At 38.8% G+C, this 26070-nt stretch overlaps 1 protein-coding gene across 2 annotated transcripts in view; it reads left to right on the top strand.

Moving 5' to 3' along the window:
- The window catches only part of FERRY3 (FERRY endosomal RAB5 effector complex subunit 3), a 38271-nt gene extending 13769 nt beyond the window's left edge, over nucleotides 1-24502 (top strand). The window contains exons 7-14 of one of the 2 annotated variants that reach the window (XM_081249176.1): nucleotides 2233-2339; nucleotides 2705-2902; nucleotides 3751-3879; nucleotides 7723-7797; nucleotides 11741-11943; nucleotides 22456-22513; nucleotides 23224-23291; nucleotides 23894-24502. In XM_081249176.1, coding sequence (XP_081105302.1) covers nucleotides 2233-2339; nucleotides 2705-2902; nucleotides 3751-3879; nucleotides 7723-7797; nucleotides 11741-11943; nucleotides 22456-22513; nucleotides 23224-23291; nucleotides 23894-23986 — 931 coding nt within the window. In that variant the 3' untranslated portion in view covers nucleotides 23987-24502. Of the gene's footprint in view, nucleotides 1-2232; nucleotides 2340-2704; nucleotides 2903-3750; nucleotides 3880-7722; nucleotides 7798-11740; nucleotides 11944-15041; nucleotides 16241-22455; nucleotides 22514-23223; nucleotides 23292-23893 lie in introns of those variants that run through there. The other variant, XM_081249177.1, reaches the window with a different exon arrangement.
- The last annotated feature ends 1568 nt before the right edge of the window (nucleotides 24503-26070 follow it).

Here is a 26070-nt window from a genome sequence, read left to right as displayed (position 1 = left end):
CACGGCCTCTCGTTGCGGAGCACAGGCTCCAGACGCGCAGGATCAGTAGTTGTGGCTCACGGGCCTAGTTGCTCCGAGGCATGTGGCATCTTCCCAAACCAGGGCTCGAACCCGTGTCCCCTGCATTGGCAGGCAGATTCTCAACCACTGCGCCACCGGGGAAGCCCTTCATTTGGTTTTGATATCAGGGTAATCGTGGCATCATAAAACGATTGGTGGTCTGCTGATGAGCCTGTCAAAGGAATTGACATCTGTGATCATCAATCTGATAGCATGTTTTATTTCTAGTACTTCTCTCTTTGCTGACATTCCTTATCTGTCCTGTGTGTTGTTTTACACTAAATATTTTAGCATATTAGTCATAGTTATTTGAAAGTCCCTTTCTTTTAGCCCCAATATCTGGGTCATCTCTAAGTCTGTTTCTGTTGATTGCTTTCTCTCTTGACAGTGGGTTATTTATCTATTTTTGCTTGCTTTTTTAGGTCTTTCCCCCTCTCTGTTTCTCTCTCTTTTTAAAACTGAATGCTGGCTGTTGTGTGTATTAGAAAAGAAGAGACTGAGGTCAATTGTACTTATGCCCAGAAATGAGCAGGCCATTCATGTGAAGGTTATGGAAGTCTAGTCAGCAGTTGGGCTGTGTTTGGTTTCTGCTCTTCAGTCCACCACAGGCTTCATTTTCTACAACAGTGCACTGCTGCCAGTTTGTGTTGAGAGTGGGGCTTTGGCTTCTAGACTTCTCTGTCATCCTGCTCCACCCTCAGCTTTCAGTAGCCTTTGCAGGCCTGTGCCACAGCAGGAGGTCCCCGTGTGTGCTGTTGCTCTGCCCACCCGCCAGCAGTAGACTAACGTTGTTGTTACTTGATGCCAGGCTCCTGGTCAGGGGTGGGAGGCGGGTCTCTGTGGTCTTTGTCCAGCTTCAGTCTTAGGTAAGTCCAGCAGATCGGGGCCTTGGGCTTGGGGCACTCTTAGCACATCTGCCTGTGCCACCGAGTGGCCTGTCTCTTCTCTTGCCCTGCCCCCAAGGTTTTCTTGGAAGCACCTGGTGGAGGCCAACAGGAAAGAGTTTGCAAGAGCATATGCAAAGTCCCCTGGTGCCTGGAGCTCATAGCTGTTCTAAATGGACATGCTAGCCCATACTTGACCTTCAAGAATTTGTTAAAATTTTAGCTGATTTTTTCTTACCCTCTTATATACATTACAGCAACCCACTTCTACTGTGCTCTGCCCAAACTGAAAACTATCTGTGTGTCCTGTCTCTCCTTCTAAAGCGTGTCACACTTTAGAATTTAGTTTCTTGGTTGCCTTGTTACCTCAAATCTCTGATGAGCTCCAGAAAATTTATGATCTTATGGGTTATCTAGGCTTTTCTTGCTATTAGCATGGGAACATCATTCTCTTGTGGCTTTCTGTGTCCTAAGATGAGGATATTTTATTAATATAAATTTATGTGAATTTACTTTGGGGTTTAAATTTGCCATATTTACTAATGAAGTCAATCAGTGACGCTAATGAGGCTGTTTGGATTGACCCCAAAAATGTAGTCAGGGGCGTGGATGACTGTTACAGACTTATACCATCTTCAGCTCACCATGAAATTTGAATTGAACAGTTGTACAGTTCTGGTGCCTCCATGGAAACCTTTTCCGGAAGTGCAAGGGCAGAGTAGAGTGAAGAGAGAAGTCCTTTAATGGGAGACGGTTGGTGGTGAAAAATCAGGAAATGGTAAAACAAAGAAAAAAAAAAGAGGATATGAATACATCAAAACGAGCTTCATCTTTTTTTATTATTTGACATTTATTTGACATTTTAATTTTTAGTTTTCATTTCTGTCACTTCACTTATTTTCTAGTTTTGCCAGCCCTGAGGCTGATAGAGGATATATTAAAATGTCATTTTAAACATATTAATGTTAGTCACTTCATTTAATCATTTTCTTAGGCTACTAAGAAATATTAAATGATGACATATAATCAATATTGTAATGACTAAAAAAATATGCATCACTTACTGAAAGAAATAACCAAAGAAATGAAAGAAGAAGTAGGAATTTTACAACCTGTGTTAATGATCTTACTTGTCCCCATGGACAAAGGATAAATTTAGGAATAAATTAAGTGCTACTTTCTGCTGTTTCATCTCATTTCACTGTAAAGCTTGCTTTCCTTTAGGAAAGGTTTTTGACAAACATACAAAAAAGAAAGAAAAGCATATCAATACTTTTTTCAATTTCAGTGAGGAAATTAAAGTTCAACCGAGTCAGCTCAGAGAATCCGCTGAAGCAAATGGAAGGATTTATGAGGAACAGAGAAAGTTAGAAGAAAGTTTTACCATTCACTTAGGTAAGTATATTAATTTTTTGCAGTCACAATTTATTGTAACCTGTGAAACATTTTTTAATGCTGTAAGAGAAAAATCCCTAGCATATGAGTAGAATATACCCAGGTTCTTTTTATTAAAAATCATGTTCTGCTCCAAGAAAGCCTAGGGTTTATTGGCTATAAGTTTTCTATTTTAGCTCATATATTATTTCTTTGCAAATAGAAAGATGAAATGTTAATAGTTATTCAAATAGAAAATTGCAAGGCCCATTTTAATTATTCGTAGCACAGATTTATCTGGATTCTTGCCACAGAGATTTGCCTCCTGCCCTGCTGGCTTTCTGCAGCTGTCTAAGTATCTCTCTGGGCCTGTTGCCTACCCCCAGGAGCCCAGTTGAAGACCATGCATAACCTGAGGTTGCTGAGAGCAGATATGCTGGATTTCTGTAAGCACAAGAGGAGCCACCGGAGCGGTGTGAAGCTCCACCGACTCCAGACAGCACTGTCGCTTTACTCCACGTCCCTCTGTGGCCTGGTGTTGCTAGTGGATAACCGAATCAATTCATATAGTGGTATTAAAAGAGGTAAGTTAACATTATGCATATTTATGCCATTAAAGTTCTCCACTTAATGCCATTCTAAAAAGAAAGGAATTAGTGAAAAACTTAAAAAAAGGCATGAGTCACCCCAGTATTCAAGTAGACCAAACAGCACACATACCCAGACACTGCCATTTGAGATTTGTTTCAGACTTTAGCAGGCCTAGTGTGCTTCAGGTATTTCATTTTTCTTAAAATTCTACCACATTGTAGATAATACTCTTACAGGATCCTTGTTTCAAGGTATAACAAAAAGAATAATCAAGATATAAATGTATTTTTCAAAAAGGAGCAGATCCTGACTCAGTGAATTTTAGTTCATCCATTTGTCCTTTTTTTCTTTCTTCTTTTAAATAACCTATTTCTTAAATATGCTAGGTAAAATTCTACTTTCCCTCTTAGTACAATTAATTTTTTATGATTATTAAAAAAATTTTAATATATAAAGTATATTCAAATGTATAACTGTTTTTAAAAGAAGCTTGAATAGAGTTTATTTTCTATTATAAATAAAAGAACCTTATATTTCTTAGCACTTTTGGGGACTGGATTATGATCAAAGTATATATTATTTAAAGAAGGTTTGGACTTATATTAAAATTTCCTTGCCTATTAATTGTTTACTCTTCTGGGCGATTGAGAGATTAAGTTTCTGATCAAAACCAAATTGTTGTCCCCTAACTTAGTAAGACATAATTATTGAAAGGACAAGTTTGAGAAGTTGTCCTTGTGAATGCTGTATTCTCTCTCTGCTAGATCTCATTGTCTGTAAGTAAATACTAAATACTTGATACTTCACCTTTAGAAGTTCGTAACTGTGTTGGGTCCCTTAGATTTCGCCACAGTTTGCCAAGAATGCACTGACTTTCATTTTCCCCGAATTGAAGAGCAGCTGGAGGTTGTCCAGCAGGTGGTACTTTATGCCAGAACCCAGCGCAGGAGCAAGCTGAAAGAATCACACGGTCAGTGAGACTCAGATTTTTAAAAATTTCACTTTCAGGATGTTCTGTCCCTAAGCACTCTCCTAGCATATGGGCCATCTGAAGTAGAGAGAGTTGTATTGGTGGGAAGATGCAAGAAAGAAATTAAGAACAAAATTCAAGGTCTTTAGAAGCTTGAATTCTGTTCTTAATTTCCTTGTTTGTGTGATTTTGTTCAAGATCCTTAGAAAAACTGTTTTTAAAATTCAATTCCATAGTTATACTTGAAGTAGGCACTCAGTGGAAAGTTGGTGATCTTTTGATCCAAGTTCTGCATCTCTAAAATGGATATAATTAGTACTATAAAGGACATTGAAATCATAGGGTAAATAGCCCCAAATATACACTTTTTATATGTTCTATCTTTGATCCACTTAGGTAGCACAAAGTCAGTTACAAGAATTGGTTTTGGTTGTTCTTTTAAAAAATTACTAAGTTTACAATTATGTCCTGCTTTTTCTATATTTATCCACAATCTGAACATCCTTCTAGGAAATTTACTGGAAGATGATTTTAAAGCTATGGAAGAAGTTCATGGCATTTTTCTTCAGAAGACTTCTATTTATGCCTAAGGAGACCTTAGGGAAGACATAAAAGAAAACAAATTATGGAGTAGTTCTGCTATCTTTAATTGAAAAATGAAAGTTTAAAAAGTAGTCTTTTTAAAAATTAAATTGGTGCCATAAGTCTGTTTAGTTAGGAGCTAAAAAATATAAGAGTAGTATTCATTTAAAAATATGCATAAGGTGTGTTTTTCTGATTTTTCTGACATTTCATGTTATGTCACAGGCATAAAATTATAATACATGCTTCTATCTGGCTTGAGTGCATACTCAGTGTTTTATTATTTCTTATGGAAACTTGATGTCTTGCCCAGGAAATAAAATACGGCAGGGTTTTAAACGGTTGCTGGTCAGACCTTTAAATCTACTTCTGGTACTTTGGATGTCTGTCTTGTTTGTTTGTTTTGCAACTGCAGTGTTTCAAAGAAACCCTTATATACTTTGGGTTCACATGTTTTGTATCTTCTAGTAAACAGAGAGAGAGACTGTTGTATCTTTGCTTGGTGTCTTTGTTCTCTATCCCATGAGGAATTCCTCCTGTTCTCTTGATGCTAGAATTCTAAAATGCAGCTCTCTAGGCTCAACTTGATTAGCAGTCACGGTAGTTTTCGTGTTTATTCAGTAGATTTTTTAAAAAACGTTTTATTTATATTTTAATCATTTCTAAAATAGGTAAGACAATCTGCAGATTCACAATTCAAACTGTACAAAAGAGCATACAGTGAAAGTCTTTGTATCTCTGTCCACCAGCCATCCAGTTTCCTGCTCCAGAGGCAGCCAGTGCTGTGTCACATGTACCTTCCGGACATGTTTGTGTGTGTGTGTGTGAGCGGGTGTATGTGTGTATTTATGTATTTTGCCTTTTCACACAAATGGCAACTTTCTCTGCACACTTCTCTGTCCTCTGCTTTTTTTCACTGGATAGTTTATCTTGGACATCATTTCATATCTGTACAGAAAGAGCATCCTTAGAGCTTCTCACTGCTGGATAGTGTTCCCCTGCAGGATATCCCATTAGTGATCAGTTCCCTATTGATAGACATTTTATCTGTTCCAAAGTTTTGCTCTTATAAGTAATAATGCATGAACAACCTTACACATATATCATCATGCGTGACTGAGCATATCTATGGAATAGATTTGTAAAGAGAAATTCCTGAGCTAAAGGGCACATACATTTGTAATTTTGATAGTGTCGGCAATTGCTCTCCATAGCGGCCCCACCAGTGTGTATTTCCACTCCGGGTAACCATGGCTTTGTAGTGGCAATGTCTGTCACATACAACAGAGCCAGGCTGAGTCTTGGGAAATCGGTGTGGAAGTGTATCCCAACGAAGGACCTTTCAGAAAATTACAGTCTGTCCTCTTATTCTTCTGCCATCTCCTTCCTCCATCTCATTCAAACTAGCAAGGATGTGATCAGACACATTCAACTATTATTCTTAGTAGTAACTAAAAGCATGAAGATTGAGATCATGACAGGTGTGGGAGAAGGCGGAGGACGCAAAGTTTATTTATGAGAGGAAGTTTTTAAACCACATACGGTTAAGGCAATGTGTGTACATCATGGTAGTATTTTGTTCTTGTTCAAGCAACTATTTTGTGGTTTAAGTGAGTCAGTGAAACAAGTAGGTTTATAAAAGACTACTTTCTTAGAGGAACCCGTGTGTTATAGAAGAGTTTTGCAAAAATACTTTCTCCATCTTTTCCTTTTCTGAGCATGCCCACGTGTTTGTTCTACACGTTTACATCCTGATACGCAAGTACTGTCTATTCTAAGACATTCCATTGTTTTTCTCACTGTGCCTATTATATCAGCATCTTTATATTTCTGTGGTTCATGATAAGCCAAAAGCAACTTCATTTTTTGTGCATGTTTTATACACATTAAAAAAATTTAGCCATCTTCTTAGTATTACAAGGTATTACCATTGAAACATGGAAAGGGAGATGGACTATAAACTGTTCTTTCTTGTTTACTTAGTAGGGATTCTGTCTGTTTATATCCTATGTGAACAAAATTAGAGTCTTCATTTATCGTTTTTTGTTTTCTGTGCTGTGAGCAGACATTTATTCGAAGCCTATCAATTACATGGGTCTGTATGAGAATCAGACTGTTGCATTACATGTGGATTCTGGCAACACAGAGTCTTGTCTCTATGCTTCTCTCTCCCTCTGTCTGTTTATAAAATATATGCATTTACAAGGTATGATGTTGTAAATCAGTTACTCAAAGTAGTCAGTGGGTAAAAATATTAGGTTACTTTTATTCGGAACTTTTTTGAAACCATAAGGCTCCCTTGGTATTTTCAGTTTACTCATTTGAAGTTCTGTTTTCAAGTGATTTTCTGGTGTTGAAGGCCATTTCAATATAGCTTTATATTTAATTTGAATAAATATACAGCCTCTTAAAGATAACTACTTTGAATTCTAATATTCATCCTGCAGTTTTCAGTTCTCATAGAATTCTTATAAAATTCAGATGTATCTTCTATTAAAAATATATGTACATATATAAAATAATTTGTGTTCAACCATAATAATGAACGATCAAATGCGATATATCTTATTTTACCAACATTTATCCCTCAAAGTAATATCATGCCTCCTAAAAAGAAAGAAAAACTATTGAATATCTGAAGAAAAATATTCCATTTGAAACAGAATCTCACCTGTCTGTTTGAAAGAAATTGCATATAGTGTTAGATAAGAAGTAACAAATTTCAGGAATGGGCTGAATAGCAGGTGATTCCTGGTGCTGCTAACCACTAGCTTATCGTCCTGAACAAGTTATATCAACAGCAGTGACTCAGATTCTAAAAATAAAGCTGGCCACCCCACAACTGTCTAATGAAGTTATTTTATGTGTAGTTCACTTAGTGCCCTGAACCTCCCAGATGAAAAATAGGGGATTGGCAAGTCTAAAGTGGTCAAGACCACAGGCTTTGGAGTCTGAGCATGTGGGATCAAGACCTGGTTCCACCACTTACCTGTGCCTTCCTCGCTAAGTGAATTAACCCATCTAATCCTCTGTTCCCCTGTATAACGTGAAGAGAACACCAGTCCCTCACAGGGTTGTGGTTAGAGGGATTTTGTAAGAATTAAATGAGACCATCCATGTAAAGCATGTATCTGACTACCTGGCACCTAGAGATCCTTAGTAAATTTTTGCTGTTGTTGTGGTTGTTTGGGGAATAGTAGTCGTAATGTGCTTTCATATGTTATTGTGTTCTTTCCCGTTGCATTACTACCTTATGAATAGATTCTGGAAACCGAAATGGAGGAAGTGATGATAAGACTAAGAATGCAGATAGAAACTATTTAAATATCTTACCTGGTAAGTATTATTTTACTTTAAACTGCAATCTCCTTATAATCACATACATTGAAATCATCGATTTGAAACATAAGTTCTTATGGTGTACGTTATACAATTTTTGTTGGTCAGTGTATCACTTTAGAACATTGTATCTATCATCTATAAACACACTGTCACAATGTTCTGCAACTAAATCTTTATTCTTATAGTAGCACTGACTTTTCCTGGATCCATACAAGAAAACTTTCTCAAGCAGTTACATACGTCTAATCATTATTTGCTATTTCAAATGTCCTCTTTTATACATTGTTTCTTAGTTTCTTAAATGAACCAAAAAATAATTTTTACTATGAAGTAAGCAATACTAAATAGAGATGTGAACAGTTGAACATGTGGAAAGAACACGGGTCGTCTGATTTAGAACCTTTCTTTTTGCCATTTCCCCATAAATTTTCCTGCTTTCCGTTTCTTATCTGCTTTATTATTCTTGGATATATTGTTTTATCAACTGGAAATTCACTCTCTTGATCCTCTTCCAGGTTGAATGCACTCTGATGATCCTTGGCAGTGTTTGTATGACAGGGCATAACAGGGAAGGCCTATTTGTAGACGTTGTAAGTGTAAAGTCTTTTAAGCCAAATGGTAAATGTTGCAGGTTCATAAACAACCAAGTTTGTTTCCTCCCCCGGATTTTCTACACATAGGTCACATTCCGTTTAATCCCGGTGCTCATCTTGTCTCCTGGCCAGTTCGCTTGTGGTCGTCAGCTTCCGAATATGCTCCCACCTCAGATAGCCCACCTTAGTGGATAATGTTAGTGGCAGATTGCATCACCACATGCTGTTTCCTCCACTATGTGGAACAGGAAACTGTCCTCCGCTCCATCTAAAAATACCTTCATTGAGACAGGATTTATTGTATTTCTCTTCGTAGATCCATAATTTAAATCATCTATATTTTGTGGCTTTCTTAAAAGGTGCCAATCTTATCTGTTCCGGAGGTACCAACGTCTGATTTTTTTTAAACTTAACTCTTTACTGCTGTATTTATTTTCCTTCTTGCTCCTTTTTGGAAAAAGCCTATAGGTTCGTATCTCATCATTCCCAGCAAATCAGAAGACTGTGTCAGAAGTCCTCATTAGCAGAGAAGTAGTGACAATTCAGTTAGCTATGCTGATAGCATCTGAATTTCCATTTGGGTAAAGGGATGCTGCATGGCCAGGAAGTGTACAGGAGGTGAGAAAGATCCAAATCACAGAATGCTTTTAGATTTTGAAGTTGCAAAGAAAAAGTTTGATTTATGTATCTTTTAACCAGCGGGTTTGCTTTATCATTATCTAAGTATTTGTAGTTTATCTCATCTAATTCTCAAAAGCGATTTTCTGAGGAGAGCAGTCAGGCATTATTTTCCCCATTTAATTCACAAAGTACAGAGGATCTGTAAGTTGAATTGATTTGCTCAAGATCATTCCGCCAATAAATGCTAGAGACCAGATCTCTTTAACACCCAGTCTGGCCCTTTTTATGTTATTTTGATTACTACCACCAGCTCCGAGACCCCCATCTTACTAACGGGTAAAATGAGGCCCAGGACAGGTTATCTGAGGTCAAAGGAAGCAGTGCCAGTTTGGGGATTAGGAGCACCTGACTTGTCCACTAAGTCCTCGGCCTCAGTCCTGGACCATAGCCCATGTTTAATGCTCTGAGTACCATCATGTGAACCATCAGTAGGAGTTCAAGAGGTGAGACGCTTCATTGGATATACTGGGTCTCTGATAAGCAGCCTGCGTCTTTTATTGCCTGCCAGGGAAATTGCTATACTACTACTCGCCGGACAATTTTTTTTTTTTTTACTTTTCCTTTGTCTGGTTTGTTTAGATCTGTCACTGGCCTTTCTCTTTTTTTTTAATTTATTTATTTATATATTTTTGGGTGCATTGGGTCTTCGTTGCTGCACGCGGGCTTTCTCTAGTTGTGGCGAGTGGGGGCTACTCTTCGTTGCAGTGCGCGGGCTTCTCATTGCCGTGGCTTCTCTTGTTGCAGAGCACGGGCTCTAGGTGCGTGGGCTTCAGTAGTTGCGGCACGAGGGCTCAGTAGATGTGGCTCGCGGGCTCTAGAGCGCGGGCTCAGTAGTTGTGGCACACGGGCTTAGTTGCTCTGCGGCATGTGGGATCTTCCCAGACCAGGGCTCGAACCCGTGTCCCCTGCATTGGCAGGCGGATTCTTAACCACTGTGCCACCAGGGAAGTCCCTGGCCTTTCTCTTTTACTGCTTATCTAGTTCTTTTATTGTATAAGTTAAAGACAAAAAAAGACCTCTGCCTGGGGCCTTTCAGTGGCATCCATGGGCACAGCTTATGTACACTAGTAATTGGAAATGGTTAAACATTGTGCCAAAGTATATTCAATACTTCAAAATTACTATATGTTTATAAGTAAATATAAGTAAAATCCTAAGATAAGGACTTTGAAGCCAGGATGAGCAGAATTTGTGAGGATGTGGGTTAGCGATAGAAGAATAGTTCTTAGAAGAGCTATCTTAGAAGAGTTGAGTTTTCCTAGAAGGACGTAACAGATTTTCCAGTGAGGCAGGTGTGTTTCTAAAAACATATTTTTTATATATTTTATTTATACTGACAGAAACTGCAGAATGTAAAAGCCAATGGCTAGCGTGGCTACATAGAAGATAGAGTGAGTGTAGAAAGCCTGGATGTTAAGGTTTGATAAACACTGCGCCGGCATTCAGTCCAAAACCTTTGTTTCCCATTCAGTGGACAGATGTTTACTGAGTACCTTCTATGTTCCAGGCCCTGTTGTTCCATGTGCCAGAGATAGAACATTAAACAAGAGAGAAAAAAATCCCTACAGTCACAGCATGTAAACAGTGGTCCCTTTAAAATAACCTCATAAACAAATAACAGAAGAATTTCAGTGCTGAGAAGAACATAGAACAATGTGAAAGAGAATAAGTGAGGGGTGAGGGAGTCCTATATCAGTCAGATGGGTCAGTCAAGGAAGACCTCTGGGAGGAGGTGACCTTCACTCTGAGGTGTGATTGGCGAAAAGCAGTCAGTCGACAAGAATCTCGGGGGAACGCCTCTCTCGGGGAGCAGCCCTGGATCAGGAACAAGCCCTGTGTGTCTGAAGATCTTAAGCAGAGTCTGCGTGGCTGAGGCAGGAGCAGAGGGTGAGACAAGAGGACGGAGTTTGGATTTTTTCCCGAGTGTCGTGTGAGCCACGTTAAATGGGAGAGTGATATAATCTGATTTATACTTAACTCGTTTTAACTGCAAATGTGGATGTGGTTTGTAGATGGGCAAGACTAGGAGCAGAGGTTAATTAAGAGGCTATTACAGAAACCTAAGCGAAATGATGGCAGCATGAACTAGGGTGATAGCAATAAAACTGGAATGCTCGGGTTTGAGATATTCGAGGTATATGTTGCAGATACACTGAAAATAGTTGGTGGTGAATTGGATTGGGGAAGAGGCAGTGAGAGGAAGAAAGTAATTAAGGGCAACTCCTGGTTTCTGTCCTGTGCAGCTAACGGGAGGGGGACTGGACCCCTAAACCGTGATGGAGAGAAGCAGGTTCAGGGTGCAGGGAAGACAGGTCATCAAGGAGCCTGTTTTTACATGTTAAGTTGAGTTCAGTACCACGTTTTGAGCATTTACATCAATATAGCGATGACGAGTACTCATTTGACCTACTTATGAGTAAATAAGCTTGGTGGTCTCTTCGTACCAATTTAGGAACCTAAGGTACATTTGGCCTCTTTTTTCATCACCCTTCTTTCCAAGAATGAAGGAGCACTAATTATATTTGCTTCCTGAGTCCAACAGACATTCCTGATAACACCTCTGCTCGTTCAACACACTGGCTGCCCGCTACAGTTGTTTATGAAGCCCACTGATGAGTGTGACTTATGCATTTGAAAGTCATGATTGTATCTGCTGTTCACAGGAGAATTTTACATTACTCGGCATTCTAATCTCTCAGAAATACATGTTGCTTTCCATCTTTGTGTGGACGACAACGTGAAATCGGGAAACATCACTGCTCGGGACCCTGCCATTATGGGTCTCCGAAACATACTCAAGGTTTGCTGCACCCATGACATCACAACAATAAGTATTCCTCTCCTGCTGGTGCATGATATGTCAGAGGTAAGCAGATAGAAAAATACCAACGTTTTCTGAAAATGTTAAGATATTGTATAATAATAATAATCCACTTTACATTGTAAAAGCTCTGTTTAACTAATGAGGCTTGGCATCTCCTATCAGCATCTCCTATACGTCATCAATGGAATTGAGTGACATATAACATAAAACTGAATAATCCTTAACCATATATGTTCAGAAGAACTCTAGCATTATCCTATAGTAGGTAAACTAGAAAGCCAGACTTATTTTTAGCTTTGGATAAGGCATGTGCCCCTAATCCTCCCCCTTCTCGTCTATTTTTGTCTTAAGTAGCTTTAGATTTACCTCCACATTTGTATTTGGCTTTGGCTAGCATTAAAATTAGTTTGCATTCTCTGAGTAGGCATTAACAGGCAATAGAAAGAGAAGCTAGATGACGGGAAGAAGGCAGCCTCATTTTAACGTTTTCTCAAGGATGCTCTTAGGATAATACAAGTGCTGGCTTCTATGACCAAAATGTGGCGTAATCATTCATTCATTTTATGATGTACTGAACTTTATTTTACGTTTTTAATTTAAAAATCTCTTTCCATGGCTGTTTGCTTTCTCTCCTGCTTTCGTCCCTTACCTACATAAAAACTGGTTAGAAGGGATAAGTTGTAGAAATACAATACAGAGACTAAAAATTCAACTTCAGATAGTCTGGAGGAGCAAAGCAGCCTCAAGACAAACGGGTGCAGGCAAGTCCTTCTGGGAGAGCCAGTGGCCCACGTGGCGAAGGAACCCATGTCAGCAACATGGTGCCTGCTTGTTTTGAGTGGCACTTTTTTAAAAAGCAAAATGGCTAACTGGCAAGTACAGCTTGTGAAAGGAAGGAAGTTTGATCATCGATTATTAAAAGTTATTTACCAAAGTAATAGATGTATATAAATACTGTATCATAAAGCGCAGGGTAAAAGATCTGATATTGTACTTTTTAGAGTGACTCAGTCCCCAGTTAGACTCATCACATTATAGGGCACCTCATTTCAAATGCAATACTCTATATAAACACACACAAAAAAATCAATTCCATATAAGACAGGATGATTTTAAATGATTTCCCACTTACAATTCATTTGTATTTTTTACCAGACACACTATCGTTTTGATTAAAAGAATTCTGGTTCCATCAGATGCAAGCTGCATCAAACTTTTTAATTTCTCAGCCTCAGTCACACCTAATACGGCATTAGGAGAGATTGACCAACATGTTTTGTTTTGTTTTGTTTTTCCCACTGTAGCTTTATAAAGTTTTAGTCCCATCAGGAATTTTTAGCCATCGTTAGCGTCACTAACTAGTCCATCTATAAAAGAGTCTTTGGGGAGTGACAAAGAAAGTTTGTGATGAATTCCAGCCACACGGAAACATCCAAACATTCCTGCAGCTGGACTCCTGGTTAACCAGTTTATAAAAATGGTTATATGTAGGTGGGAAACAACCTCAAAAACAGTGTTTCCAAAAGTCACTAAGTTCGGATTTACTTCCAGACATCTGATACTATAGCGTGCCCTCTCCCACAGTGTCACAAAGGTTACAGGTTTTAAATTGGGACAGCCAGCTGCAGAACATTAAGTCTGTTTCCAGAGTGTCCATTTTAATTCACGAAAGTATATTGAGCCACCATCCTCCCATTGGTCGTATTTAAACATCCATTCAGGTCAAGAAGTTTATCCTACAAACTCAGACAACACTGCACAGGATATAGAGGCAGTATTTGTCTTAGCTTTCGTGCAAGGATCCCAAAGCATTTCGGCTCTTGTTTTCTTCCTGTAACAGACTTGCCAGGCTCTCAGTTCCCATATTGCAGTGAGTGCAAGGTAATGATGACAGTGTCGGAAACAGTCCATGTCCCAGCGTCGATAAAAACAGCTGTAGAAATGAATTGCAGTTTAAGAAAACAGGAAAGGAAAAAATAATCTATCGGCAAGAAGGAAGACATCCTGCTCTTACCAATTTTATCTGTGTAGATCTTTGTGATCTGAAGACACTCATCCTGGGGTCCAGCCTAACCTGATAGACGGGGGATGAACGTGCAGGTCAGGAATCCTGAGTTCCTGACCTTTCCTTTTGTTTGTGCTGTTAACTTGTTGAATCATTTGGGACTGAAGGGTTTTAGTTGTTATAATTGTTGTGGTTGATGCAGATGTTGTTCTTAACCTTTTATTAGCATATAATACACATAAAGAAAAGCACACATAAATATACAGCTCACGTTTTCACCAGCTGAACACCAGCATCACCAACGCCCAGATGATGAAACAGAACGTCACCAGCCAGCACCCCAGCGTCGCCCTGTGCTCCCTTCCCATCGCTTAACCCACATTCCCTCCCTCCACCTTTGAAAAGCATAGGTTAGTTAGGTGTGTTTTTGTAATTTATGTGGGTGGAATCCTATTGTACATACTCCCATATCTGGCTTCTTTCACTCAGTATGGTGTGTGTGAAATTTATCCATAGTACCGTTTGTGGTTGTAGATTGCTCATTCTCATTGTCACATAGCGTTCCATTGCATGACTGGACCACAGTTGTTCAGTCATTCTACTATTTGTGGACATTCGGGTGCTTTCCAGGTTTTGATTATTGCGACTAATGTTGCTGTGAACATGCTAGAACATATGTTTTGGCATTTCTGTTGGATACATACTTAGGGATGGAATTCATAGACGGTAGGCCAGGCACCTGTTTAGCTTTGGTAGATCCAGTCAAATAATTTCCCAAAGCGATTGTTGAACGTAAAAAATGAGAAAGACAGACTGCTGTTTCTCACCTTCTGCTGATGCTTATGAAACTGATTCATATGAGTGTGTCAGGAACCCCCGAGGCACAAGCTTGAGATAAAGGATGGTCTTGCAATTTCCCTCAGGGGTGCATAAACCCAGGAAATAACTCTTATATCTACCATCTAAGACACACAGTGAAGACCTAAAAGTATATACCAGTTAATCACCTCTGCAGTTCAGCCTTACTCTAATTGGAAGATTCAGGTTAGGTAGTCAAAGTGCGGCCACTAACTTCAGATACAAGATATTGTCTGTGATCCTAATTAGAACTGGCATCCTCATTTCAATTTCACAGGTTTAGAATTTACTCTGTGTGTGCCGTGCCCACTTATCATCTAAAGTATAGCCGCCGGGCCCGGTTTCCTGCCTCATTTCCGAAGTCTGAAGTGTTTCACATGATCCGTTCAGCTTCTTCAATGGATTTCTTTCACATGTGCTCTCACAGATGTGAGGCTAAGATTTAGTCACTTGGCTGTTAGTTAGAACTCATGATCAAAAGCGTTCTGTGCTTACCTGACCCACTGTGTTGTAGACGCCACCTACTGTATAATATATACTAAGGGTTACTTCCAGAAGAGAGCTCCTTACAGGACTACAGGCCACATCCCACGATGACACCCAGTAAATCATGTCTTCTTGTGACCTTGTTGACTTCTAAAGCTTGCGGTTTAGAGTCCTCAAAGCCATTCTTTTCAGGTGCTGGTTTCGATCGGAGAACAAATGACGGGGGTGCTTGGGATGGAGCCTCCGTGTGGGCAAATGGGGGTTTTAAAAACCACCTGGGTGTGTATTTATGCAGGTGCCTGCAGCTTTCTAGTTTCCTTTCTGACCCACCTGCTGCTCAGTAGCGCTAAGCGAAAGTAAACAGAACGTGAGTGTTCATATCATCTGAAAGTTAAATTGTCCGTCACTTCGAAGGTATCCTGGGATCCTGCCCGGGGCTGGTATTTTGGTGTGTTCTCTGTATAGCACTGGTGAAACTTTGCGTTAATTCACATCATTCTGAAGAGTTCGTATTAATTTGGCTCATAGATATTTGCTCGAGACCGCGCTATTAACCACACATACCAAAAGCAAGAAAGCAAGGTATTGAGGGATAAAAGGGGATGATCTTTGGAGAAGTGGGGCAGTGAAGGGACTTGATTTTTTCCATCTACTTATGGTCAAACCACTAGAACTATCCCTGTTCTAACTTGTGCTTCAGTCTTTCATCATTTCCATCACGATCCTGACTTTAATACAGTGGGATCATATGTACTCTGTATGTTGGTGCTGAAGCCTGGCCCTTCGGAAGCTCATTGTGCTCACACTGCACAATGGTTGTCCTCATGTAAGCAGTGCTTAGCCTTGGCCTTAGCCTGAGATGTTTCAAAGGCTAATCGTAGATGACAATAAATTACAGATAAGACAAGCTACTGTCAGATAATGCTTTTTTATATGTAAAAACGTGCTTTATTATAATAGTATGACTAGTAATAATTCCTTGATTCCGATTATTTCCATGGTATTTTGAAAAAATGTTATGTTTTAGAGTAGCATTTTAAGGTGATGCAAATACTCAGTTATGCTTTAGCATTTATTCCCACATATGATCCTTCAATAAAATGTTTAATGCAAGTGAAGGGTAAGTAAATAAAACACCACTAATGAAAACCAACAGGAACGATGAAACCTAAAAACAGATACACAGATACTTTGGAGGCACTGGAATTGTGAGACACGGACCATAAAATAGTTGATTACTGTGTTTAGAGAGCTTGAAGACAAGCTTAAAATGTCTTCAAGTAAAAAGATGCTGTGAAAAATGACCTAGCAACTACAAAACTGAGTTTTTAGTTACTGAAAGAAATTTAAAAGACCTAAATAAATAGATATACTATATTCATTGGTTGGAAGACTCAGTACTCTTATCTGTTCTCTTCAAACTGATCTATAGATTTAAATCCCAATCAAAATCCTTATAAGGTGATTTTGGAGATAAAGCTAATTCTAAAGTTTATATGAAATACACAGGACCTAAAACAGTCAAAACAATTTTGAAAAAGAACAACGTTGGGGAACTTACAGCAATTGATTTCAAGGCTTACAAGCTTAGCAAGCTACAATAACCAGTGAAGTGTGACATTGGCAAAAGAATAGACTGTGGATCAAAGGAACAGAATAAAGAATCCAGAAATAAATCTGTACATATATGGTCATTTGATTTACAGCAGCTATGCCAAGGCAGTTCCGTGTGAGAAAGTGTAGTGTTTCCAACCAGTGGTGTTGGAAAAATAGGGTATTCATACAGGAAAACAAAAAACAAAAAACCTTGAGCTTTACCTCACAATCATACAAAAAAAATGAACTTAAAATGGATCATAGACCTAAGCCAAAAAAGCTAATAGTATAAAACCTCTAGAGGAAAACACAAAAGAAAATCCTGGTATCAGATTAAGCAGAGATTTGTTAAGACACCAAAAAAGCATAAACCGTAAAAGAAACGCTTAATAAATTGTACTTCATTAAGATTTAAAACCTTTTCTCATCAAAAGATACTGTTAAGAAAATGACAAGATGCAGGTCTCAGACTGTCACGTGACCTTGAGTGGTTTACTCTACCTTTCTCAGTGTCCTAAACGAAAAAGTTTATAAAAGTTGTTTTTTGTGAGATACAAATCATGTATATTGTAAAGTTCCATGTAAATGTAAGACATTATTATTGTAGTTTTCAGAGCTATCAGCATTTCCTCTTAGCCGCAGGTAGGTATTTCCTAGTCACCTTGCTCCCTCTGTACATTTTTTAAAACTAGGCAGAAATAAGCCAAAAGACAAAAACTTGTCACTCCGTGCATGTGTGTACTCCCGTAAGGCACCGTGGCTCTCTTGTAACAGCCTTGGCAGTTACAAGGAAATACTCTTCTTGAACTTTGAAGCTAAGACGTATTATAAACTTAATTTAAACATCAGGCAATTCTACTAGTCATTTTTATAAGCTTCCAGAGTCTTGGAAAAGAGGATTCTTTATGTTTTAGCCCTTTTGGCAACTAGACCCCTTTTATTTATCAATCTTAAAAGTATCTTGGACACGAAAAAGTAGTTTCCTGGGAATTCCCTGCAGTTCAGTGGTTAGGACTCTGCACTTCACTGCTGAGGGCCCGGGTTCGATCCCTGGTCGGGGAAGTAAGATCCCGCATGCCGCAAGGCACAGTCAGAAAGAAAAAGAAAAAAAAGTAGTTTCCTCTCAAAGCCTAATTCTCTAGCTACAGAGAAAGTCACCTTCTTTTTAAATTTCCATGGATAATAAATGATTCACTCACTCAACCTGTATGCTTGAGCATCTGTATGCTCAGTATTGCAGGAGGCATCATCATAAAGGTAATAAAGGTAAATGAAAAGTGGCTCCTGCCCTTAGAGAGCACACACCTTAGTAAAGAAGACATAGATCCCATCTCCCTACCTATTCCTCTACCACTGCCCCCCACCCCACCCCCCCCAAAAAAGACAGAGTAAACTGTGATCATGGAGATAAAACAAAAACAAAGTACTTTGGGAGTTCAGAGACACCATTTGTAGCTGGGGAACTAGGAAGTACTTCATGAAGGAGAGGACGGTTAGGGAGGGCAGAGCAGGTTTCAACAGATGGGAAGAATGGGGAGGGCATTCTAGGCAGAAGAAGTGGCTTGAGGAACATGGGAGGAGCGGGTGACAGGCATTGCAGATCATGTTCAGGAAAAGGCGGACAGGCAGGCTGGAGTGAAACCTCACTTTTTAATTTAAAAGTCATAGAAGCTGAGATAGTTTGGGTTCTAAGGTAATCAGCCTTAAATACTAAAGAAAGTCTTAGATGTTATTCATGCGGCAGTAGGAAGCAATTGCAACTTACTAAACAGGAGTCTAATGTGATCAGGAAGGTATTTCAGATAAATCAGCCAAATCAGTTCGAAGGGGAAATTCTGGGGTCCAGGAAACTGCGTGGGAAGCGATAGCAATAACTAGACCTGAGATCGCAGAGACCGTCAGAGACGCGTGAAGGTCTGGGATAGCTCAGTGACGCTCAGCCCAGGAGAGGGGCGGGCACGTTTCATGAATAACGCCGGAGAGGCCAATGAGAGCAAGACTGAGAGGAGGTTAGGTAAGTATGACCCAAAGTATAAAGTAAATATCCATGAGTCCACACTGATACAAACAAATGCTCGAATAAGTAAATGAATAGGGGAGAAGAAACAAACCTCCCATGCAGAAGAATTCCAAGCAACTTACGTCGATACTCCATCCTCAGGGAGGGGAGCGCAAAATCTCCACCTCGTAAGTGTGGGCTGCCCACAGTTAGTGACTTCTTCCCACAGAGGTCAGAGGGGCAGGGCAGGGCTGGGGACCTTAAAAACACCACCCCAGCCAGGTGTTCCAGGCTCACATCACTAGTCATAAATCACATTGATTATCTACCCTTGATATGGTGTGATGAAAATGAGACTTCACCTCTGTAGTCTTCCTGCCCAAATCCGTAGCTTCTGTCTAATCATGATGCAGACGTCAAATTCTAATAGGGGGCGTCCTACAAAATACCTGACCAGCCCTCCTCAAAACTCAGGCTCATCAAAAACAAGGGAAGTCTGAGAAACTCAGGGCAAGAGAAGCCTGGGGCGACATAATGACTCAATAGAGTGAAGTGTCCTGGATGTGGTCCTCGAACAGAAAACATCATTAGGTAGGTAAAAGCTGGGGAACTCTGCGTGCACAATGGATTTGAGTTAATAATAAGGTATCAATAGTAGTTCAGGTTTTTTTTCTGGTTTTTAAGTAATTTGTTTATAGTACTGCATTTACAAAGAGAATAGTGCACCCAGTAGAAAGAATAAAAATGTACTTGGGGTTTAATTTTTAACTGACTGCAAATAGAAATCCTTTAGTGACATCATGGCAATTTGACAGTTATGATTAAGTTCAATAAAAGTACATGGGGTACTTGGAAGATCAGATTCTAGCTGCTTCTTTCTAACAGCCTCTGATTCATCTGGCTCCTTAAATGATACGGGCTAAAGCCCTTATTTGGTGAGGAAACATTTCCAAAACGAACTTTTAGGTTCTCTCTTAATTTTCTCCTGTCAATTGTTAAAAATAGGACTTTCTGTGTCTGTGTCTGTGTGTGTGTTGGTTATTTCACCTCAGTGTCATCACCCGAATTCCTATAACTTCACAAGTGTGATTTTACAATGTAGAAAAAATTCAGCTGTTGTAGTCTGCTATTGCTTTAGATGTACATATCGCTGAAAACCCAAAGTAGATGAGAAGTGCTAAAGGATTTTCCTGCCATTGTTTGATGTAGTCTGGTTTCTTTATTCCTTTTTTAAAAAATTTTATTGAAGTATAGTTGATTTACAGTGTTGTGTTTAATTTTTGTTATATAGCGAAGTGACTGTTATACATATATATATATTCTTTTTCATATTCTTTTCCATTATGGCTTATCACAGGATATTGAATATGGTTCCCTGTGCTAAACAGTAGGACCTTGTTGTTTATCCATCCTATATATAATAGTTTGCATCTGCTAATCCCAAACTCCCAATCCTTCCTTCCCCCGACCCCTTCCCCCTTGGCAACCACAAGTCTGTTCTCTATGTCTGTTAGTCTGTTTTTGTTTTGTAGATAAGTTCATTTGTGTCGTATGTTCTCCTTATTCTTGATAGGTACGTGGACAGCCTCACTTCTAGGGCTCTACTAATATAAGACGTTAACAGGGGAAACTGAGTGTGGGAGTGTATAGCAATTCTCTGTACCATTTTCATAATTTTTCTGTCAACCTAAAACTGTTTCAAAAAATAAAGCCTATTTTTTAAAAGCCATCAGGGTGATACTGTTTTGGATCTATTAAATTAGTAAATATGTTAAATAATGTTTTAAATAATATTTAAGTGTCCAAATGCTGGTGAACAATATGATGAAATTGGATGATGCATACATTGCTAAATGGCTAATGTTAATTGATATTACCTTTTAGGGAAAAACTTGAATTTTATTTCACTAATCTATAGGAGTAAGTATTCCAAGAAATTATTCAAAAAACAAGACATCTATAGATGTAGATACACACGTGCATCATATACATAAATAGGTCCACTGCAATGTTATTAACAAAAAGGGGAAATTGAGTTATAAGAGGCCATTTAAATAAATTATGATGCATTAACTCAATAAAACAGCAGTTTTTAAGTTGTGTTCTGAAGATACCCCCAGGATGCTAGCCCCTTCTGGGGGTCAGCAAAACTAAAAATATTTTCACGATAATACTAAGACATTCTGTGCCTTTTGCATTCTCATTCTTGCTTGAGCGTCATTGAGTTCTTCCCGAAGCTGTATGATCACACAGCAGATTGATGCAGAGGCAGATGTGAGTCCAGATGTCTTCTGTGAGGCCAGGCATTAGTGAGAGTTGTAGATATGTAAGGCATTGCCCCTCTTCTGACTCACATTTTTTTGTTTTGGAAAATATAGTAACTTTACATTTAAAAAAATACGTTACATTAACATATGGTGGGTTTATCGTTTCTAAATGAAATTAATTTTTTTCTGTTTTAATTTCTAATGCAATAAATATCAGGAGACATAATCCACAAGGACAAAAGCTCAGTGCAGTCCTCAGTGGTTTTTAAGAGTGTAAAAAAGATCCTAAGGCCCAAAGAGATGAAGGATCACCATAATGAATTAATAAACATATTTTATTGTTACAGTTATAGAGACTTGCAGCATGGGAAAGTAATTCGATAATAGTGAAAAGAAATAGAAGTTAAAATGGCACAATCACTGATCATGACCACAGAAAAGTATAAATGTGTGGGTTGGTTGGTTCGCAGCACGCATGTGCTCACTTGGTCAAGGGTTAGGAAGGAGCGTCCAAAAAGGAGCTCATTTGGTTTGTTAGGTGGCTGAGATAGGACGCTTGTTTGTTTCTGGTACTTTGTAACAACATGTTATACACAGAAGACATTCTTTTATTTAAATTTATTTATTTTTGGCTGCATTGGGTCTTCATTGCTGCGTGTGGGCTTTCTCTAGTTGTGGCGAGTGGGGGCTACTCTTCGTTGTGGTGCGAGGGCTTCTCACTGAGGTGGCTTCTCTTGTTGCGGAGCACGGGCTCTAGGCACGTGGGCTTCAGTAGTTGTGACTTGCAGGCTCAGTAGTTGTGGCTCATGAGCTCAAGAGCACAGGCTCAGTAGTTGCAGCGCACGGGCTTAGTTGCTCTGTGGCATGTTGGATCTTCCCAGACCAGGGATAGAATCCGTGTCCCCTGCGTTGGCAGGCAGATTCTTAACCACTGCGCCACCAGGGTAGCCCCAAGGAAACCATTTTAATGCATTGCTTATTCAAATATTGTACAATTTAATAGAATTATTCGTGCTAACATATTGAGAGAAGTAGGTGGAGTTCCTATGTCACATATATTTGTCTTTAGAGTTAATTATATAGAAAGTTTTAAGGGAATGTTCATTTTTAAAATTATATTGACTAGGCTAATTCAGTTAGTTTGCATTCCACAAGTATATTCTAACAGCTGGAACAGGTTACATGCCTGAAAACCAGAGGAAATCTAGCTGAAATTAGCTAATGGTTGCCTGTAAGTGGATGGTCAACATTATAGATAAATTAAGATCTGACCATATATATATATTTTTTTCTTTCTTACAAAGTTCAGTTAAAAACATGATTTGTTTTGTTTCTGTTTTTAGGAAATGACTATACCGTGGTGCTTAAGGAGAGCAGAACTTGTGTTTAAGTGTGTCAAAGGTAAACACAACCTTATATTTAACAACAGCGACCTATATTTCTTCCTTGAAAATATTGAAAGTAGAGCAAGCCAGGAGAAAGAATTGTAGCAGTTACCCCTGTCATCCGGTGCCTCAGTTAAATGGTTTAACAAGCAAATATTTCATAGCGGCTTTTTTATCTACCTTTTTCCAACCACAAAATAAAATCTCCAGCCCGCCTCTTTTTTTGGGCCGTGTCACACGGCCTGCAGGATCTCAGTTCCCTGACCAGGGATTGAACCTGGGTCACAGGAGTGAAAGCCTGTAATCCTAACCACTAGGCCACCAGGGAACTCCCTCCAGACCTCTTGAAATGTGAGGATATTTGGGCATTGATGGAGCTTACTCTCTGTTACCTTTTATTTTCTTAAAAAGAAAAGAAAATAGAACCACGTGTTTAATTAATCTTTAATACCCTGTTTGGCTTCATTGTGTGGAGGCAAAATAGGACTTAAGAAATGATCATTACAAGTGTTTTGATGGAACTATGTGAAACCTCTCTGGCCTGGAGAAATAAGGATTGCAGAAGTTTATCTGGCCTTCAGGCTTAACCTTTCCTACTGGCAAGTAGCTACCTAAAAAGTCAAGACGTGCAGCCCCACGATGAAAATTCAGTTTATTTTCAATAAAGGACTGGTAGGTTTGAAGACCAGAACTCATAATTCAGCAAAGTCTGTTGTTCTATTTTAGGTTTCATGATGGAAATGGCTTCATGGGATGGAGGAATTTCTAGGACAGTGCAATTTCTGGTACCACAGGTGTGTTATCTGGATAGCTCTCACCCCAGTTCAGTCTCTGTTGTGATATTCCTCGCAGACATAGCTGGGCACACTGCCGTAAACTCAAAATAGCATAAGAAAATGCTAGCAGCTTTCTGTGTTTTAAGGGGAGAAGTGTTTGGATGCCATCAAGGCACTTAACTTACTGTCAAAGATGTTAGTATCTGCCACTCAAGGGATCTTTGATTAAACCCCAAAGCTGAACTTAACTCATCTTTCCTCCCCCGCCCCACATTTATGTTATATAGATTCATAAAGAAGGACATGAGCAGAGAATGATTCCGTGTTCTATGTAGAATTTAGCAAAACTTATCACTGAATGCACTACTGTTATCTAGGGGTTTTTCTGGTAATCAGACTTATTATTTGACAGAAATAGCGTAGGTTCTCAGAGGCTGGATCCAGAGAAACACCCCTGCCCACAGCTGTGCAGTTAAATCAGCTCTGAAAGATAGTGTTCACATATTACACTCCATGTCTAGAACTACTGCCATGACTTCCATGTTTTAGAATACTTAAAAAATTTTTTAATCAGTGATGATTTAACAAGTGCAAACTTTTTTTTTCTTACCTCTTAACAGAGCATTTCTGAAGAAATGTTTTACCAACTTAGTAACATGCTTCCCCAGATCTTCCGAGTATCATCAACACTCACCCTGACATCTAAGCACTAAACCCCCTAGGTTGATATCTGGCAGAAGAGGATGCGTGAACTATCCAGGAACTTGAGATGTGCTGGGATTCTGTCAAGCAAAAGACGCCCAGAAAGAGGACTTGCCACCCAAGCCACGAATCAAATCATGATAAACATCTGTTAAACGTTCCAAAATCCACATGCTGTACAGACTAGTGCTCAGCCCCTTACTTATACAGTTATTCTTTTTTCACACACACACACACACACACACACACACACTGTATTTTGTTTTTACAAGAGATAAACTGACACCAGGCATTGTAAATGGATGACCACAACAAAAGCAACAATGATTGCAATTACCAAACACGAAACACACTCATACTATGTCGTAATATTGACATTCAGTCCAGTAATCCTCCACTGTAACAGCTCCTTTACTTTGCAGTGAAAATTGATTTGTATATTTTTTGCCTCTGAGTCCTTGTGGGATTTTTTTTTAATTCAAACAGAAAGTCACAAAAATTATAATCATCCTCATCAGTTCACTCAGTCCCATGTAATTAATTGTTTTTCATCTTGATCTTTTGTTAGCACTTTTATGAATTCATCAGTTTTCCATTAGAGTTCTGAAAATGCTTATTCATTCAGTTCAGCAGTATAGTCAGTTACCAGAAACCTGTACTTGTCAGAGTCTTTTCCATGAATTCCTTGAAGATGAAACCCTTTTTTTTATAGGAACATCTTTGCGAAAGCATGAGTACACCCAGAACTGTCTGTAAATGACAAAAGACTTAAAAATGACCACGGTTAAAGATTTGATGAAAGTTCATTATAATGCAATTGACAAGGAAATTTAGTTATTTCTGAGATATACATTTTAAAGTAATAACTAGAATTATGACTTATAACATTATACCAGAACATATAAGATTTTTAGAAATTTCATGTAATGTCTGAAACATTTATATTAACATATTTCCATACAAATAACCCAAAGAAAGTTTGGTATTAGTTGTCTTTTTGTTTGTTCTTTTACACTGCAGATTCTTATTAGTCATCAATTTTATACACATCACTGTATACATGTCAATCCCAATTGCCCAATTCAGCACACCACCATCCCCACCCTACCGTGGTTTTCCCCCTTGGTGTCCATACGTTTGTTCTCTACATCTGTGTCTCAGCTTCTGCCCTGCAAACCGGTTCATCTGTACCATTTTTCTAGGTTCCACTTACATGCGTTATTATACAATATTTGTTTTTCTCTTTTCTGACTTCACTCTGTATGACAGTCTCTAGATCCATTCACGTCTCAACAAATGACTCAATTTTTTTCTTTTTTATGGCTGCATAATATTCCATTGTATATATGTACCACAACCTCTTTATCCATTTGTCTGTTGATGGGCATTTAGGTTGCTTCCATGACCTGGCTATTGTAAATAGTGCTGCAATGAACATTAGGGTGCATGTGTCTTCTTGAATTATGGTTTTCTCTGGGTATACGCCCAGTAATGCCAGCAACAGGATTGCTGGATCATATGGTAATTCTATTTTTAGTTTTTTAAGGAACCTCCATACTGTTCTCCACTGTGGGTGTATCAATTTACATTCCCACCAACAGTGCAAGAGCGTTCCCTTTTCTCCACACCCTCTCCGGCATTTGTAGATTTTCTGATGATGCCCATTCTAACTGGTGTGAGATGATACCTCATTATAGTTTTGATTTGCATTTCTCTAATAATGAGTGATGTTGAGCAGCTTTTCATGTGCTTCTTGTCCATCTGTATGTCTTTGGAGAAATGTCTTTTTAGATCTTCTGCCCATTTTTGGGTTGGGTTGTTTGTTTCCTTAATATTGAGCTGCATGAGCTGTTTATATATTTTGGAGATTAATCCTTTGTCCATTGATTTGTTTGCAAATATTTTCTCCCATTCTAAGGGTTGTCTTTTCGTCTTGTTTATGGCTTCCTTTGCTGTGCAAAAGCTTTGAAGTTTCATTAGGTCCCATTTGTTTACTTTTGTTTTTATTTCCATTACTCTAGGAGGTGGATCAAAAAAGATCTTGCTGTGATTTATGTCAAAGAGTGTTCTTCCTATGTTTTCTTCTAAGAGTTTT

Source organism: Mesoplodon bidens, assembly GCF_964165515.1.
Source record: "Mesoplodon bidens genome assembly, chromosome: 11".
Lineage (NCBI taxonomy): Eukaryota > Metazoa > Chordata > Mammalia > Artiodactyla > Ziphiidae > Mesoplodon > Mesoplodon bidens.
Note: the sequence above shows the minus strand (reverse complement) of the source record. Positions and strands in the feature narration are given on the sequence as shown.